At 41.1% G+C, this 18,776-nt stretch overlaps 2 protein-coding genes across 4 annotated transcripts in view; one reads left to right on the top strand and one right to left on the bottom strand.

Moving 5' to 3' along the window:
* Positions 1–218: 218 nt before the first annotated feature.
* The window catches only part of THUMPD1 (THUMP domain containing 1), a 230,899-nt gene continuing 212,341 nt past the window's right edge, over positions 219–18,776 (top strand). Inside the window, exons 1-4 of one of the 2 annotated variants that reach the window (XR_011004580.1) lie at positions 219–480; positions 743–923; positions 1,260–1,508; positions 2,083–2,537. Coding sequence is in view for 1 of the 2 variants with exons in the window: in XM_068206905.1 (XP_068063006.1) it covers positions 265–480; positions 743–923; positions 1,260–1,508; positions 2,083–2,411 (975 nt within the window). In the remaining variant the exon portion in view is untranslated. Of the gene's footprint in view, positions 481–742; positions 924–1,259; positions 1,509–2,082; positions 3,789–18,776 lie in introns of those variants that run through there. The other variant, XM_068206905.1, reaches the window with a different exon arrangement.
* LOC137483646 (acyl-coenzyme A synthetase ACSM4, mitochondrial-like) lies at positions 5,248–18,758 on the bottom strand. Of its 2 annotated transcripts, none has more exons than XM_068206903.1 (14): positions 18,425–18,758; positions 17,624–17,891; positions 16,955–17,165; positions 16,350–16,557; positions 16,091–16,234; positions 15,688–15,844; positions 14,983–15,062; positions 14,189–14,312; positions 13,596–13,676; positions 13,382–13,483; positions 12,903–13,030; positions 12,094–12,193; positions 11,163–11,282; positions 5,248–5,763 (listed from the first exon to the last, which is right to left on the bottom strand). In XM_068206903.1, the coding sequence occupies exons 2-14, from the start codon at positions 17,822–17,824 to the stop codon at positions 5,731–5,733; spliced, it is 1,689 nt and encodes a 562-aa protein (XP_068063004.1). In that variant the 5' UTR covers positions 17,825–17,891; positions 18,425–18,758; the 3' UTR covers positions 5,248–5,730. The 2 variants fall into 2 exon arrangements, with proteins under 2 accessions (XP_068063004.1, XP_068063003.1); XM_068206902.1 differs by lacking the exon at positions 5,248–5,763 and adding an exon at positions 10,041–10,355 and having other exon boundaries at positions 18,425–18,738.

The raw sequence follows: 18,776 nt of genomic DNA, 5'->3' as shown, positions 1-18,776 counted from the left end.
TAACGCAGACTTTAACTCTGGAACCGGAGCTCGGGGGAAGCGAAAGCATCAAGGTCCACGAGTTTGGCCGCGGCTGAGCGCGCCACCAGAGTGCTCGCCAGGCCGGGTCCGCCACCCGGGCTCGGTCCCGGCGGGTCGGGCCCCGCGGTCGGTCGGTCCCCGCAGCCCGCGGCCGCCGCTCCAGGCGCGGCGCTGTGCCGGCGGGGCGGGCGCGGGGCGGGCGCGGCGCTGACGCCACGGCGGCGGTGCTGGCGGAGCTGCCCGATGGCCGCGGCCGAGCCGGCGGCGCGGAAGCGGCGGCCCAAGGGACACTTCGCGGCGGGGGCCGGCCGGGCCAAGCGGCCCCGCGGCGCCGGGCGGCAGCTGGAGGCCGGCATGCGCGGCATCCTCATCACCTGCAACATGAACGAGCGCAAGTGCGTGGGGGAGGCCTACAGCCTGCTCGGCGAGTACGGGGACCTGCTCTACGGGCCCGAGCAGGTGCGTGCGGCCGGGCCGGCGGCGCTCGGGGCGGGCTGGCGGGGCGGGGGAGCGGCAGCCCGAGGCCTCGGCCCCGGCCGCGCGTGTGGAACGAGCCGCGTGTGTGCACCACGCCCCCGAATGTGGCAGGTTCTGCGGGCGAGCCCCCTCGCAGCCCCGCTGCCCGCCGGATCAAGGGCCCGGCCCGTGCCGCGGGCCCAGCGCGGGCTGTGAGCTGGGCGCTGCTGCTCGCTGCTCACCAACAAATGGTGCCTGTGTGAAGTTTTCAGATCACGAGGAGAGGCTGTCTGGAAGCGACAGGGAGGAGGATGAGGATGACGTCGAGGCAGCTCTGAAGAAGGAGGTTGGCCAGATCCGTGCCTCGACGGAGCAGAAGCTGCGGCGGTTCCAGTCGGTGGAGAGTGGTGCCAACAACGTGGTCTTCATCAGAACCCAGGGCATAGGTGGGACTTCAGCTGATACTGAGTAATGCAAACTGCTCTCAGCACTGATAGTAAAAGGCCACAGAGTGTGGCTTCCAAGTGACACATGTATATCAAACAAATAATCTTCCCCTTGGCCGTGCCACTGAATTATTTTGTTAGTGAGGAAGCTAAAGGTAGAGGAAACTGCTTTGATGAAATGCTTTGATTCTCTAGTTTTGGTATAAAACAATGCTTTACATAAAAAGATTTGAGGCTGACAGCAGTACAGCCAAGTTCCCAGCTTATTATTTAGAAGGGGAAGAGAAGAGATAATGGCTTCAATTTGTTGCTCATACCCAACTGTTTTTCTTGTAGAACCTGAGAACCTGGTGCACCATATACTAATGGATATGCACACCACTAAAAAGAAGAAAACAAGAGTCATTCTGCGCATGCTGCCCATTTCTGGAACTTGCAAAGCTTTTATGGAAGATATGAAAAAATACACAGAAACGTTTTTTGAGCCTTGGTTTAAAGCCCCTAACAAGGGTACTTTTCAGATTGTTTACAAAGCTCGTAATAACAGCCATATGAGTAGGGAAGAAGTAATTAAGGAACTGGCAGGTATGTATGGATTTCACACAAAACAGAACAAGTTTGCATGCACAACATGGGTCAGACTATTAAAAGAGGTTGTAATGGGCATACACATTTTTTGCTTAAAACCTCTATATTGATTCCTAAAAGCTTCTCTAAGACTTAAAAAAAGCTTGACATCAGTATTCCTTGTTGGTGTTGATGTCTTAAGAGACTGTAAGCAGAAGAGAGAACAATGCTGAATATAATTTGCAGTATCAGTTACATGTGCTTTGAAGTGACTGCTATTAGGCTTTGGATGCTGTGTTGAAATAATAATGTTACTAATTCTGTTCAATATTTGACTCATATAAAAGCTCCACCTTACTTGAGTATTTTAGAATGGATAAAAATTAAGAGAAGAGGCAAGATCCCCCTCAGTTATAGACAATTATTTTTGTAATTGCTTAAAATAGCAGAACAGAGCAGGAGTCTTAGAATGTACCACCAGTAGGACTGAAGTAACTGAAAAATTATCTCACTGCAATTACTGAGAAACAAGACATGCTTATGCTCTTAAAGAGTTTTCCCAGCATCTTTTAAGTTGCATCTTCTTTTACAGGAATTGTGGGCAGCCTCAATCCAGAAAACAAGGTTGATCTTAATAATCCACAATACACAATTGTGGTGGAAATAATAAAAACCGTCTGTTGCTTGAGTGTGGTGAGGGACTATGTTCTGTTCAGAAAATACAATCTACAGGAGGTGGTGAAGAGCAACAAAGAAGATGCACAACAAAACCCATCAACTGTGACAGAAGAACAGAATTCAGAGGTAGTTAAAGCAGAAGCTGAGCAGCAGGAGAAGAGCTCTAAAGAAGTAAAAGAAGAGAACAAGAATCAAAATGAAATAGAATCTGAGCCCAAGGGGACTGATGCTCTGACAGTGTAGAAAATGGGATATAAGGGAAAGGTAAATGTAATCCAAACATATAAGAAAAGTTGCCGTAGAGTTCTGAAATGGTGTTGGAATGAGGAGAGGCGTTTTGTTTTGAAGTCCTGGTTTTAAAATCCACATGTGTAAGAATTTTAATGCTCGTTGCAGGTGGAACTGACATTTCAGCAGATGTAAGGGTGCTCAAGGGTGCATCACCTTTCTGGTGAAGCTTGCTGTCCTCCTGCAGCTTTGTTCTGCATTTCCTGTACCTGGCACACAAAGCAGGGGTCTGTGCATGTATATGTAGACGTGGCCACCCTGACATGTATGGACTCTGCTTTGTTATATCTGAAGGCTACAGAAGCCAAAAGGCAACACGGAAGCAGCTCTGAGCTATTATTGTCAGAGAGAGATCTGGAAAAGAGTTGGTTGCAGAGGGTTTTGGGAAGGAAGTGAGCTGACAGCTGCAGAACTTGGTAACATTTTTTTGTGTGAACAACAGAATGAGGTAAATCTGATAACTTGCTGGAGGGATTTATACATATATTTATATATACACACAGATATGCTGTCTTGAATGGAAAGAACTGTTATATATATAAATACTTGAATATTATGAGATTATTTAGAGTAAAAGATTGGACTGTTTTAGAACAATAGAAGTATAGTGCAGGCATTGCAGATGGTATTATCAAAAACTACATGTGTGTTTACATTAGCTGTATGCAGCACTTACTGGTTTATAGTAAATGCTGTACTCACTGAATGGAATCCTTTTGAGTAATTCCCTGCAGATAGCCTTTTGCTGCTCTTTCCAAAGACTCAATCCTTGGGGGATTTTATAAAGTGTTTCTGGTTTTATTTTTTTTTTAAGTCTCAAAGTTTGAATTTAAATACTGATTGGAAGTTTCTTATGAAAGAAGTTCTCCATTTTACCGTACTACATAAGGGGAATTAAATTTTCTTTTTTGGTACAGTTTTAGCTTTTTGGTATTAATTTTGTTTCAGATTGAAAGTAATGCTAGTGAGCCTTTCTGTTGTCTTACTGTTGCAGTGGACTTTCCCTGTGACTCCTAAAAACCAACCAAAACCAGTGCAGCTATACCTTGCTTTCCAAAAAATTTTTTTTGAATATGCCTCCTGTAGAACTTTCTAGCTTTAGTATTTCATTTCTAGCATAAAAGCCTCTGTGTTGCTAATGGGAAAAGACTTGTCTTGAAGAACACAATATGTCACTTGTCTTGGTTTAATGAAAAGGACGTGTTCAACTCTTTCATAATTTATATTTTCCTCTTCTTTCAAAAATGGTTTCAGAAGTTGGAAAATGAAGATGACTTTTATTTCCCAGTCCTATCTCTGTTGCAGCCCATTTATTAAAACTCTGCTTTCTTATGTCCTGTGGTGTTTTCTTTAAATTTTTGAAGATTTTTGTGTGTGGATTAAAACCATCAATGTCTGAGTCACACAAAGGAGAGAACTATCTGAGACCAGACACAAAGGCCAACTGTGAATGTTTATTGGTGGCTGATGTTGGTAGTTATGATTCATGACAGCCTACTTAACTTCTAAGGACAAAACTCAGAGTGATTACTGGAATTTTTTGTTTTCTTTCCTCCTCTCTCTCATTGACCTGTCTGTCTACAGGGCTTACAGTTTACTTCTGATTGTTCACAGTTTGCACTTACTGAACATTCATTGTTTAGACTTTAATTCCCTGGCTTTTCTGCTGTGCCATCACTTCTGGGCTCAGTGGTTCCCCCATGGTCAGATGGTGCTTCAGTGTTTTAAATTCAAACCTTCATGGACAAACTCTAAGACATTACATGAAAAGCCAAATAATTGCTGTCACTGTCAGTGCTGAGGAAAGATGTTATAGTACCCAAACATCAGCTGAAGAGGTGACACATTGATGTTGGAATGTGGCATACTTAATTTGTCCTAATGCTGACTTGAAACTCAAGGATCATCCTTTTGTATGAAACCCTGTCCCTGAGATTCACTATTCCCCTTGTGCTAAATTAAAACTCAGATTGGCTTGAGAAACTTGAAGATAATTTCTTCTAAGAACAAGCCAATCTCACAGCCTCGGTGTTTTCCAGTACTGACTTGCCTTTCTTGAGGGTCACAGCTGTATAATTAAAATATGAATTTACTTGTAATTCAGTTCATATATCATTTCAGTGGTGAAATACAGTAGGGGAGAGCTTTAAGTAACACCAGTAACTCCCACTGATTGGGAGCAGCTGGTAATATCCTGTGCCCAAAAGAATCATGCTGCAAAATCCTTCCTGTATTATATTCCTATTCAATGAGCAAACACCCTGTGGTTATGCCATCTTAAAACAGCTAATCCTGTAAACCTAAGAGACTTAGTTTTGTGGCCTGCCTGGAAAACAACATGAAATATGAGCAACTGTTCATTGTGGGCATGGTGTTCTTACATTTAAGACTGCTCTTGGATCAAACTGTGGCATGGAATATACAAAAATGGACGAAAAACGCTCTGCCAGGACTGCTGTTTGTTGGCTTGGCATGCAATAACTGCCCACTCCTGCAAGGTTATGTGTGGGCAGCCTGCCTCCCCAGCCCAGCCGTGTCCTGGTGCTGCCTGGTGGCTCCTGCTGCCCAGGAGCTCCCACTCCAGAGCCCCAGAGCCTCCTGGCCAGCTCAGCGCTCAGCTGAGGACTTGGGCAGCAGGGAAGTCAGGCCAGTGATCCTGCCAGGTAGGCAGGCTGCCAGTGATCTGTCTCGAGGATTCCTAAAGGCATTAAGTTCATTTTACAGTACCCTTTTTAGCCTTCCATAGTGAAAAGCTGTTTATCATTAAGTTTTAGGAATATGGAATAATTTATATAGAATATTTGTGTTTTAGAGAGTAAACATGCCACAGCTGTGAATAGAAGTCATTCCTGCCCGCTTTTCTGTATTTTATGGTCTTATATAACAAATCTAGACATCATAAGGCTACTTATTTTATAATTAGCAGTTTGGCTATTCCTTAATGTTGCTTCTGTATATAAAAAAGAGACTAAAGTGCCTCTTCTCCTACCCCCTTAGAGGTCTCTTATTCATTAATGAGATACAAGTGTACAAGGATGTTCAAACATGAGGAAATTTTCACTGGAGATAACTTTAACAGGATTTAGGTAGAAGGCACTTACTTGAGCAAATGGCTGAAGTTCAGCCACTCAGCCCTGCTGCTTTCAGACGCAATCAGCTTTGTTTTCAGACTGGCACTTGGATGCAACCGAGTCCACCACAGCAGCAAGAGCATGGATTATAATAACACACCTGGCCTTCAAAGCCAGCAATTGACAGCAAATGTCAGGCACTGTCAGTTGTGTTGTCCCTGGGGTGATGATAACACCTGAAAGTGCAATAAAATTAGAAATGAATTAGGTATTTTTCCCTTTCAGTCCTGATCACTTCACAGCTTTTCCTGATTTGCTGGCTACCAGCACCATACAATCCAGAAACGAGAAGGTGGTAAAACAAGTCTCACACATCTGAACTTGAATAGAGATGTGCAGACTTGAAGGACAAAATAGCTCCTTTGCTACAGGCACAGTGAAAGCAGGATGCATAACTTTGAGGCAGAAAACACTGGCAGCTTTGAGTCTGTCCCAGTTAAACTGATTTAACCCAAGCCACAGAAAGTGAAAGAAAAATGATGATGGTAATTACATCAGTTGTTAGAGACTACCCCAGTCCCCCATTTGATTGTCAAATGTTCAAGCAAGGAAGTCAAATAAGAAATATAATTGTTAAATGAATTGTTAACTTCTGGCATAGAAGGTAATAAACAATCTACCACTAGGAATTACACAATTACACAATTCACCAATTACACAATTCACCTGTTTGAATACAAGCCATGCTCAGCTGCCACCCCTCTGGGATTCGGAGGCAGAATCACTAAAACTTGGTCTCCTCTTTGCAGGCTGCATGGCCCAGAGAGCACATTGACCACTTTTTGGGACATGAAACCCAGCTCTTCAAAGCTCTATTTAATTTCATCTCCTTTTCCATTTCTGCTCCTAAAGAAATAAAGTCTCAACTTTCCTCTGGTTTCAGTAGTGCAAGCTCAGATCCATTAAGGTTAATGTAATGGGCACAGCATATTTTGCATTTGTTTTCTATTTTTGACCTCAGACACTAATGAGCTTGGTAGCTGGAAAGCAAAGGAATATCTATTTCAGGGCTTGGGGGTGTGAAGGAGGCAAGATCCACCTGCAAAACCCTCCTGGCACAAGCCTGGGACTTGTGTTTATTAGCCAGTTGATAACAATTAGTTGTCCTGAAAGGTCATGTGAACAGTTTTACTACACAGCACATTTGCTGTTTTCCCAGGCTCCTGCGACCAGCAGATATGTTTATGGGTTGTGCATAGTGGGTTTACAGCAGAACATGGAAAATCTGAGACAAATAACCCTGTGCTTTGTTGTTGCTGGGGTTTTTTTTGTTTTGTTTTGTTTTTTCTTGGTTCACTGGTGTTCTTGTGCTCAATACAGCTGTGGTCATAGAGTTCAGCTGCTGCTTATATCTTCTGAGTCAAGGGCTGTAGCAGCATGGTGTGAAGTGCAAGGGCTACAGAGAGGTAACAGGAAATGTGAGATGTGACCTAGCAGGGATGATCTAAACCTCTGCTGTTCCCATAACCTTGGAACAGCTTGACTGTTATGGAAATATCTCACAGTCAGAACTGACACTTCAGTCCAGGAAATCCTTGATTATATTTAATCCTGAAACTTTATGCAACCCAGTACTGGCTAGACCTGGAAGTCTGATCACCAACAATATTAAAAAACATTCTCACAAAATAATATTTGGCACAGACTTACCTATATTGTGGCTTTCAGTAACAGCACTGCAAATGCAAAAATAAGGACTAGTCCATTTTCCCCTCTTCTATCACCATTTTCTCCCATGTACATTTAAAGTTATAGAGAATATATTGCTTTAGAAATATTTCAAAGCAGCAGAACAGCAATGTGTATCTTCCACCCTTATTGAGAAGGCTGTCCTCTTAAGACTGACAGGAAACAGGATGGAATACACAAAATGGAAAACACAAAAGTCCAGGATGAGCATGTTCTCATGAGGAGCTCAGCAGCAAAGAGCACCACTCTGTGTTTCTCAGTTTCTTCCTCTGAATGTTCCCAGAGATCATCTGTGTTATTGAACAAACCCCAACTTGTCTGTGCAGAGAAGAAGCAACACCACTTAGCAGTTTCATTACAAATTGTGCTCCTTTTCTGTGGCAAGCCTGCAAATTTAAACGCTTCAGGCTCTTTTTAGAATTTAGTTGGCAGGTAGCACATCACTCCCAGTGCCCAGCAAAAAGACTAAGTTCTATTTTAGAGAAACAAGGAATATCAGTTGGGTGACTCAGTAATTCCTCAAGTCAGTCATGCAGGACAAGCAGACACCACTGAAACTGAGCACAGCCTTGGCAGCAGCTAAAGGGCTTTGTGTGTTTGCTTGAAACCCTGGGCAGTGTGACAGAGCAAAGGCTCCTGCCCACACATCAACCAGAAATGTTTTGATTCACCAGTTTGTTTCTTCCTTTTTTTCCTGGTCAGGTTCAGGTTATCATTGCAAAACTGCAAGAACATGTTGGAAAGTCTGTCTGACCCAATATGCAGACTGAGGAAACCTCCTGAGCAAGCCCTTCCCTGCTGGAAGGGACAATTTGTGCCACTACCAGGGCTCAGGGAAAAGTCTAGCCAGGTCTGTTTAAAGCCCAACACAGACCAATACCAAAAACCTAGGAACGTGTTGCAGGATCATACTTCTAAATTTCCTTTACAATCAATTACTTTCAAAGTTCATAATTAGATTATATTTTAGAATTTATTACTTACATGGAATAAATGTATTACTTTAAAAATCTGATCACTTCAAAGTGGATTACTTTTCCAAATAGTACTCACATTTGAAATCTGAATGCCCTTAAAAAGAATCAGATGCTGAAATTGTGAGCAGATTACATTTTTCAACATGTTTTTTCAATTGCACTTAAAGATCTAATCCAATTTCTTGTTATTCTGTCCAAAAATTGATTACATTTAAAATACAACATTACATTTAAAATATCCAACATGTTTTCCTTCTGTTCTGACTGAATGAAGGAGAGAAAAATTAATCTCTCAGAAGAAAGCTGTAATACAGGAAAAGGGAAGGGAAGTTTAAAGCCCTGTTACAGCCAGGTTTGAGCACAACCTTATTTTGTCTACTTTTCTTCTGCTAGAATCACGTTAAGCAAACTACTTGCTCCTATGAAGGATTCAGTTTTCTACACTCACTAGAAGCCTGTGAGATTGTGTTTGAAGATAACTTGATTTTGGATTTTAAGGACTGTAAATGTTGTAAAGGAGCCCAGTAACAAATTAGCAGCTGCTGAGCTCTGTTGCTCTGCCAAAGCCGATGGAAGCTCAGAGTTCTGAATCTTAGATCTAACACTTGAGTGTGATGGCCAAACTTGGCAAATTACCCCTTCTCTTACTGACCTTTTCAATAACAAACCCTTTTCAAACAGATAAGCTTATGTACATTTCATTTATAGATTCATTTTTTATTCTTACAGGATGACTATTTAGACCTAGATCAAGTATTAGCAGAAGAGTTGGTTTTATATCAATAATCTGAAATCCTTTTGAATAACTAAACCCAAACTCATCTAAAGGCTGCTCTTCTTTTCATTAAAGCTTAATTCCAACTTTTGGTATTGTGGGAAAGGAGATGAAGTTGTAGATCACTTATAAAATGCTACTGCTCAATGGACTGGCTAAAATAACTCATGCAAAGTCACAAAAATCACGATCCAGAAAATCTGAAGGACCAAGTTCCAAACCCATTCTGGAGATGTATTAAGCATTTCAAGACATAAAACTAAATATTAACTTTCTTACTAATGCAAGCATAGCAATTTTATGTGCCGAATGCATACCAAACCCATGTATTTATGTACACCCTATATATGTATATGTGCAACATTAAGTACATACTGTGAATTTCTACAACTTACTAATTTCTCATTATGCATAACAGCATCATCTGTTAAAATATTATTTCTCACACACTGAACATAATCTCAATTCCAATTTCATTTACCTCAGAGGGTTTTTTTTTTAAAGCAAAAGATGGCATCTTATGTTCATATCTATTTCAGAATACTTCCAGCCTTGCATTAAGAATTCCACTCCTGGCTAGTACTTGGAAGATACAACACACTTTCAAAAGAAAGGATACGTACACATGGTTCTCATCCTACCAGCAAAAATGTGGATTTTGAACCTATCCAATAAAACTGCTAATCCCCACATCTGTAACAATGCATTTTTGGGACTTTTACTGCTGCTTTTACTACTACTATCCAGTGGCACCAGAAAAGAGGCTCTTTTCCGACCTCTTCATAATGTTGTATTTTTGGAACCCATATAGTGACCATACCAGTCACCATGTCCTTTCCATAAGCTTTGGATGTCAGGGTAAACTCTCAGGAAATAGCGAATCAGAGTATATTTGACGTAAAATACCTTTTCAAATGCAGGCACTATAGTTTTTTGTTGTCTCTCAAGAATAACATCAAATAGAAGCTGGATGCAAGAGGGATGGTGAGGAGGTCTCAAAGGGAAAGGCTACTGAAATTGTCTATTGAAAATTTTATTTTTCGCCCAAAATAATACAATTCACTCAGGTATTGACATTGGAAACTCTGCAAGCAGGTACAAATATCACATCTTGATGTTACCTGTAGTTTTTTGATGCTCAGGCACTTAACAAAAAGAGATGAGAATAATGGCAGCTATAGTAGTGAAATGTATATAGTGCTAATGGAATTAAAGAAGTTTTGTTAAATACCAAACAGTGCTATATCCGCCCCCACTCTTTGTCTCTTAATTCATTCCTCTTGATCTTCCCAGTGACTGTCTTTGGCAGCTCTTTGACAAATTCCACCTGGATAAAATAAAGAGAGAAAGCAATGCAGCATGTTCTACAGAGTTGGTGTTCTAAGACTCTCCAAGCATATGTGGAAAACTGAGAGGACTCCCATCAGTAAGAACTGCCTGCCTCAAATCCAAGCCAAACCAAAGAGCACATTGTGCCACTTGTGAAACCATCTCTGGGCTGCCTAGATGGCCAAACATCTGTACAGCTGCCTCTCAGCTGACCAAATTGAGTACAGTAGAAGGGCAAATGCCTGAATGGTGCCAGAGGTCAGAGATGAATGACAAAAAGAAGAAAGAAAAGGATGTTACAGCCCCGAGGTCTTTAATGGTTCTTAGTTCTGTGAGTTCTGCTCAAGTGAGCTGAGGCGTTGCAGTAGCTCTTTTCCTGTGGTGCTGGATTACTAAGAAACACCAAGTGTATCCTCTTGGGCTTGTGTCTATTTATCAATTGTGATGATCAGTAGATACAAACTTATTCAGATTCAGTCATTTGCTACCCTAAAGGCACTGGCAAGTGCTTGTTTGAAGGTTAAACACAAACCAGAGAATTGTGATTGTGAGTCTGACTTAGAACATGGAGATCTAACTGGGATATACAAGACCTAGAAAACTTTGAGAAGTTTGTAAAAGTACTTTATGCAGATTCATGAAAAACAATCTAAACTAATGTTATTTAGGAAAGGTCTGGAGCCAGTGGTCTAGATGTATCTTTACTGATGGTTCTTTCAAGTGAATCATGAAAATTTAAATGGTAATTCTCCTGAGCTATAGGGAAGGATGCCCTGTTTTAAAGGTTCTCCTCAGAAATGTTTACCTTTCTAGGGTATTTATAGGGAGCGGTAGTTTTCTTGACATGGTCCTGCAAGTCACGAATTAAGCTCTTCAGGTCAGTGGATGAAAAGGTTGGGGACAGAACCACAAATGCTTTCACAACCTGTAAGGTAAAATTAACAAAAGTGATCTGATACCATCTGTTTTTTAAGGTACCAGTGAGCAGTGCTGCTCGGAGTCACAACAGTCATGAGGAACAGAGAAACCAGCACATGATAAGAAATGGTTGTGCCCAGCTTCTGCATGTGTATATGCAGAAGCTAAAGTTTAAAGGACAGTTTTTGTGCCCTCATTATAAATAAGGGCCTTTCCCCTTCTCAGCAGCAGCTGAGGACAGCAGCTGAGCTGTCTCTGTGGAGTTCTCTCTGAAGCTAAGGGACATTTTATTTCTCTCTGAAGTTTGCTGAGGACAGTAAGCACTGTTATCCTGGCACAGGATTGTGCATTCACCACACCTGCAGCCCATGTCTAATGCTTGGGCAATTGCAGTAGAACTTCGGCTACACCAAGAAACATAAATGACAATTTAAGTGTATAGACAAATGCTTAAGAACAAGGGCAAAGTAAACACCACAGTGGTGTTCTCCACAGAGAAGACCTTGGGATGAAAAGAAACTCAGAAGAGCAAATGCATGTAAATGTGAAGGGATTTTGCTTGTCAACCCCACTAGGATTATCCATGATGGGAGCAGATGGGGTGCTTAGGGACACGGTGTATTTGTGGACCTGACAGTGCTGGGTTGACGGTTGAACTCAATGATCTCAGAGGTATTTTCCAATCTAAACAATTCCATGATTCTAAGAGGACATTACTGCCTTAGAGCTGTAAGTTTTTCAGTAAAGTAGAAATTCCTTGATATCATTGTATATTTGGACAAATGCATTACTTTCCCCCCTCTATTCAGCATCATTACCTCTCCTCTGAGGGGGTCTGGGCTGCTGACAACAGCTGTTTCTACCACAGCTGGGTGCTCTATCAGGGCACTTTCTACTTCAAATGGCCCAATGCGATACCTAGGTAAAGAAAAATAAAAATGAGGTTGGCTCTTATTTTTTGTCGGATAAAAACAGTACCAAATGTTTTTAAATTTTCACGTTGAAGAAAAAAAAAAAAAAAAAACAAAGCCAGAACAAATCAATAACCACCTATAGAAGTTTTAGGCAAAATGGGACAGCTGGCTGGATTAGAAGTAGAAGCATTTCATAGTGGTCTTTGTGGCAGAGGACTGCTGGGGCTGTGGATACTTCTCCATCTGTCCTCTCTCCTTGGGGCTCTTAGGCTGGAGCTCCATCCCACCCTGTAGCTGGGGTCTGCAGCAGCATGTGGTCCTGTGCCACGTTTTGGAATCCCATCATACAATATTAAGTTCTTTCCTTTCAACATGTTAAAAATAAATTGTTTCAAAAGCTGTTTGAATCCAATAGAGGTTCCTTCAATTTTAGTCAAAAAATAAACTAGATAAACATCCCTCCTTTGCCAACTGAAGTCTTCATTCTTTGTTGAAACACAGGAGATATTGCAGGGGAAATGGATCCAGTATCATCACAGAAATGATACTGCGGGTCTGTGAAAAGCTAATAGCAACAGCAAGCACTCCAAAGTCAAGAGGTCAATACATTCCTGTCACAGGATTATGATGCCAGAAGCTCATGTGTAAGAATACACAACACAACATGTGAGAATATGCAATGGCAGATTTAGAATGGGTGTGTGCATACTAACCCTGAAGAAATGATGATGTCATCGTTTCTGCCAATAAACTGGAAATATCCTTCTTCATCCATAGTCCCTCTGTCTCCAGTGACATAAAAATCCCCACGTTCACTTTCTGCAGTTTTCTTAGGGTTATCCTTAAAGTGGTTTACAAGCAGTAGTTTAGATTTTGTGCATGCATTAGCTATACATTATGCTATAACACACATAATATCAAATCCGCTGGAACTTAATTTTCAGTAAGGATGTGCTGATATTGCTATCAAATACAATAACATAGGTTTAAAATAATTCATGTTCTTTAAGAAAACATTTAACTTGATCCTAAATTATTTTCGTTCATTTTCTAACACGATCAATTCAAATAAACAAATTACTCTGGTAATAAATAACAAAATGGTGAAAAATGTCCAGCCTTTAGGACGATACAATTGGAGAGCTTTTGGGGAGATTGGTAGTGGTGGTGAGGAATAAAATAAAGTTCTTACTAAATATTCAGAGAAAAAACCAAGTGGCCTTATAGGTTTGCTTCTGATAGCAATTTCCCCCTGTTGTCCTGGAGGCAGAATATTGGCATTTTTGTCTATGATCTAGAATGAAAATCAGTTCTTATTTTAGTCCAATGGAAAAACAAACTCCAAACACAAATACAACCAAACAAAAAAATCCCCCATGACAGAATCTAAAGAGCAGTCAACAAACCTGAACATCATAAAGGGGAGCTGCTTTCCCCATTGATCCAGGTTTAATCTTCATTCCTTTAAAACCAGAGCAGATTACTCCCTGTAAAAATCAAAATCAAACCAAAGCTGTACAAAAGAAAATGGCTACATTCACACTTAATTCATTAAATGTAGTTTCTAGTCCAATTCCAAAGTAAGAAATTAAGAATCATAGGATCCTATATGTCAGTGCTGTATGGTACTGATAAGCAAAATCATAAAACTCCCTGAAAGAATCTTTTCCCATTCTCTGTGAAAAATTCATGTCCTCTGCTAACCAGTCTTCTTCCCTTAGATTCAAACCCTGCCCTCTTGACTGACACAGTTCCTTGGAATTAGCTTAAGGACTTTTGTGGAAATATTACAGCACATTCCCTCCCAAACCCTCATGTTTCTGGCAGGTTCTGTGAGGAGAGCCCTGAGAGGGAGTTCTTTCAGAGGTTACCAGGGAAGGGAATTACTGAAACATTCACAGAAATGTGGAGGAGAAAACAGACTGTGTTCTTACAAAGCAAACCTTACAGCAAAAAGAAATTCCAAAGATGTAATAGGCTATTGTCCCTACACAGGTACCATCTCAGTCTGGCCATATACTTCATGGATGTCCAGCCCAGTCTGGCTCTTCCACTGCTCCATGACTTCTGGGTTGAGTGGCTCCCCTCCGCTCATGCAGTACTTCAGCTTCATGAATTTGTATCTTCACAGGGAGTTAAAAACAAGAAAGTTAGGAGAGTTAGTGCCACAAAGTGGGGAAATCAGAGGGGCCCTGGTCCTTCTGCTCCTGATACAGCAAGGATATCACTCTGTGCTCAACACTCTACGTAAGTAGCAGTCAGAGTTAAGCATGTGAAAAATAAAATTTTTGCTGAAGTCAGCGGGGATTATAAATAACCAAATGCTGATCTGCTGAGCCAGGGCCCTGATTGCTGACCCTCTGCAACAGGCCAAGCAAGAAAGTTCAAGAGGGAAAGAAGGAACAATGACAGGCAGTGAGAACTGGAACGGGGGTGAGGAACAAATGCCACAACAAATCATTCCCTCCGTTATGCTGACATGCACTTTCTAGAATGAAGTCCTTCTCAAAGACTGGACAATTAATGTGGTAGACAAAAATTATGACAAAGTATTTAACGGACTCTCAGTTTCATACTCACAAGTACAGTAGCATAAGTCTCAATTTTCTGAGGGAAAACATCAAGTTTCTCTGATCAAAAACTCAGCAAAACTCAAATTTTGCATGATGGTCTTCTCGTGAAGGATATTTTAAACCAAATTATTATCCTATTTTGGGTCAAGCAGTTAGATATAGGAGATGACTAAGTTTAGGTAGGGTAAATTAAACATTACTAAATTTTTTTTTTACATACTTGGACAGATCATTTTGCACCAGCATGCGGAACAATGTTGGAGCACCGACCATGGCATCAATTGGGAATCTGCAGAGAGTCTAGAGGGTTAAACAATAAGAAGGACACGCGAAGCTCAGACAAAAAACTGCCTTTGGAATGCACAGTAAACAGGTGACACAGGAAGGAGAAGTATATTTGTCCCCCGTGTAAAAGCACCACAACCTCTGTTGGGTGAGGAACCCTCCTGCAGTTGGTGCAATATGCAGAGATTGTAGATTTGATTACAAAAATCCCATCCTAATACATCTACCTGACACCAGCACCTCACAGTTTGGGGCATGGCCACAATAGTTCCTCCTCTGCCTACATCATAGGGAGGTCTTCACTTTCATCTTGGTTGGTGTGGGCACAGAAACACTTCATTTCTGCATTAATACCCACTGATACTATTTCCATGGTCACTAGAGTGAATGGCAGGCATTTAATGCTGCTTTTGGAAGATTTTTGTTCATGAGCTCACCAGCTATGAGCAAAATGTATGAATGGATTGCATGTTTGTTCCCTTCTGTATACATTAAAAATGAAAGTAGGGCTTTACACAGCAAATACAATATCTCAAGCACTACTATAAACACAACCCTCATGAAATCTGTGGATGCTGTCAAGAATTGGTTTTGGCATGCTTTCTGCAGATGAATACATTTCCATGAGTTTTTCCCTTACGTTCAGGATGACTTTTGAGTCAGTCTTTGGTAGGTTATGTATGAAGACGCATGATCCGAAAACCCAAGGATCAAAAAAAGATGCTATTGAAGTTAGTATCCATCCTGTGTCTGCAGTGTTCCATATCATGTGAGAGGGAGTCAAATCCAGCCAGTACCTGATAGGGAAAAAAAAAAAAAAAGAGATAACAAAATACCCAGAAAGAGGGTGAGAGATATTAATTGGAAGATTGAGACAGTGGGGTGATCCTAGTCCCTGGCAATTTGATGGAGTTTTTACTCTGATTTCAAAGGGAGAAAGGCTGGGGATGTACACTGGTATTTCTTATTCAGTAATTTTTTACAATAGCTCTACTATGCAGCTTCAATTATCTTATGTTCAACCAGGCTTAACTCTTTCTTACCTTTCACTTAAAAGGGGTCTGAAACCAAGACTACCCTGGGAATGTTGAGTCATCTTTGGAGAGCCTGTAGTTCCACTGGTAAAGAAGATAATCATTGGGTCTTGAATCCTTGTTTTGATGCAGGAATGGTCAGCAGATTGGTTTCTATAAAAAAGAGAATGTAATTATAACTTCAATGGCTGTAGTCGATATAAATGAGCACTTGTGGGAACAGGTCTGCTTTGTCCTCGTGACTGCAGTGGCACTCAGTCATACTCACTGGTACAGCTCAGTGAAGTTCAGCCATCCCTCCCTGCTGCCTTTGGACACCATTAGCTTGGTTTTCAGGAGCTGGCACTGGGATGCCACCGAGTCCACTGCAGGAGCCAGTTTGTCAGTGGTAATGATGCACTTAGCCTTTGATGCCTGGAGTCGGTACAGTATGTCTTTGGCAGATAATTGGGATGTTCCTGGGATTATGACAACTCCTGGATGAGAGATAAAGTTAGTTTGTGTTGGCATTTTTTCTATGTCTGATTCTTTTCTAAGAACCTAAGCTATTAAATTTTCCCAAACTGATCTCTGATACGGATTTGCCCTGGTGTTCCCCAGCCAAAGAGTTAGATTAGATTAATGCAGATGCCTGTGCTCTCCTGTCAGGAGTGAAATGTGGACCTGCCTGGTGACTTCCATGGCTCTTCCCTGCCTTCTGGCATCTTCTTGCCCACTGCATGAGCTACCTTTCCTATGGCCCCCAGTGAAAACCCTTCAGGACTGCCTGGCAGCTAGTCCACTCACTGGATTATTACACTATTTTTCCTTGATAAACTATATCCATTCTTGATCCTCTCAGCTCATTTGCAATGACCATTTGACCTCACTGACCTGCTCGCATACAAGCCACCTTGACCAGCCACCATTCTGGAATTCGTGGTAGGATCAGGATAAGTCTGTCTCCCTTCTGCAGTCCACAATCTTTAGTCAGTACATTGGCCACTTTCCGAGACAGGAACCCCAGCTCCTCAAAGCTCCACTTCACTTCTTCTCCTTCACCATTTATCCACCAGAAAGCAGGGTTTGATGGTCTCTTTCCAGCCTACAAAACATAGGAATTCAAACAGAAAAGAATTTCTTCTGAAAGACCGTGAAATAATAATGCACAGACATCTGTAAATTATGGAAGATCTGACTATTTGACAGCTGGCATATAAGCTATATATTTTTTTTTTGGTCCTTAAAGGATCGAGATTTGCTATTCATCAAGCTCAGTTATTCCCAAAAGATTCTCCTTTTCTGAAGCTGAAATGTTTACCAGCCTAATTGTCTCCAGACTCAAGTCTTAGTCTGGATCCTATTTCAGTTTAAACCTTTTACTGTGCATTAATGCTCCTACAAAATAACAATAAATAAAACAAGAAAGAACAAACTTTTGTATAATTTCCTAATGCAAGTTTGGTTTGGCAACCGATTGTTTTTATAAAGAAAAAAACCCACCTCATTCCAAATGAAATTTAAAATTAAAGTATTTCATTGGCACAACAGAAGATCACCTACCTTTTCAATCTCAGACCATTTGTCCAGTACATCACTTGCAAAGTTAAAGTACTTTGGTATTTCCTGTTTGCCCTGTCTGATGGACTCATACTGGGAATATACATCAGAGGAAAGCAGCCTGGGATGTCCATGGAAAGTCCTATGGGGAAGCTTCAGAGTCCACAAGAGTTTTAGATTCTGTAACTTCAGCAGCAGCTTCATGGCAGAAGACTATGTGTCTAGATGCTGTAGACTATATAAGAAAATTGCAGAATTGTTGCTATGAATCCTGCAATAACAAAAACCCAAAAACCAAACCAACAAAAAAAGAAAAATAATATTGAGATTATCCAAAGATAATCCAGTTATGAATAAATGAGTTCTTCATTAAAGTCACCTAGGCTAGTCAGAGCCAGACTGATGATTTTAACACGCTAATTAAATGTTAAGTTCCCTATCCTGCTTTCTTGTATTTTTGATTTTTAAATTAATTGCCCACAACTCTCCATAGTAAAACACAACATCAGATGTTATTTTTTACATTAGAAGAATGTTCCTGTTTCATACATTCAGTACCTGATCCTCTATTAATTTTTCTTTTCTGCTTGTTTCCAGACTAGTTCCATCAACAATCTCACTGCTTTAGCCTCAGCAGTTGCTGACTGATTCAGCCATTCACTACATCAATCCCAAGAATCTTCACTTTGTTATGCAGCCCCTGAGTTTGATAGAGACTTTTCTACTCATTTTCCTCACCTGTCTGCTGTGGACAGGAGAGATCAGGAGCTGCTGGGGGAGATCCTCTTCATTCATTTCACTCACCTGTTAGGACATGTTTCCCATATGAGGCACTGTAAGGATCAGCTGTTCCCTGGAGATGTGAAACCTGGAAACTCCTTCATAAAGGTTTTGGAGTGAAACTCTTCTGACTTTATTGCTCACTTCTTCTGGAGTAATGAGAACAGAATGTGGCACAAAACAGACCAAGCAGCAGAATTCTTTCTGTGGAGTAACTTTTTTTCTTGTAATCATTTACACCATTGTTAATTGTGCATAATTTGCACCTTAACCTAAAGCATTTTGGGTCTTCTTTTGCCTCAACTTTAACCATTTAAGTACATCACAAATTCATCATGATGAAGAGAAGCATTAAAAAGAAATTTATTTTTTCCAC

Source organism: Anomalospiza imberbis, chromosome 16 (assembly GCF_031753505.1).
Source record: "Anomalospiza imberbis isolate Cuckoo-Finch-1a 21T00152 chromosome 16, ASM3175350v1, whole genome shotgun sequence".
Taxonomy (NCBI): Eukaryota; Metazoa; Chordata; class Aves; order Passeriformes; family Viduidae; genus Anomalospiza; species Anomalospiza imberbis.
The sequence above is the reverse complement of the archived record's forward strand: the minus strand, read 5'-3'. Positions and strand labels throughout refer to the sequence as shown.

Excerpts from the sequence above, each read along its gene's own strand:
- LOC137483646 (XM_068206902.1), bottom strand. The coding sequence starts at position 17,824 with ATGAAGCTGCTGCTGAAGTTACAGAATCTAAAACTCTTGTGGACTCTG. Across the intron at positions 16,235-16,349 it reads AACTTCACTGAGCTGTACCA|AAACCAATCTGCTGACCATT; the intron begins GTGAGTATGACT and ends TCTTTTTTATAG. Across the intron at positions 13,677-14,188 it reads TATATGGCCAGACTGAGATG|GGAGTAATCTGCTCTGGTTT; the intron begins GTACCTGTGTAG and ends TGATTTTTACAG.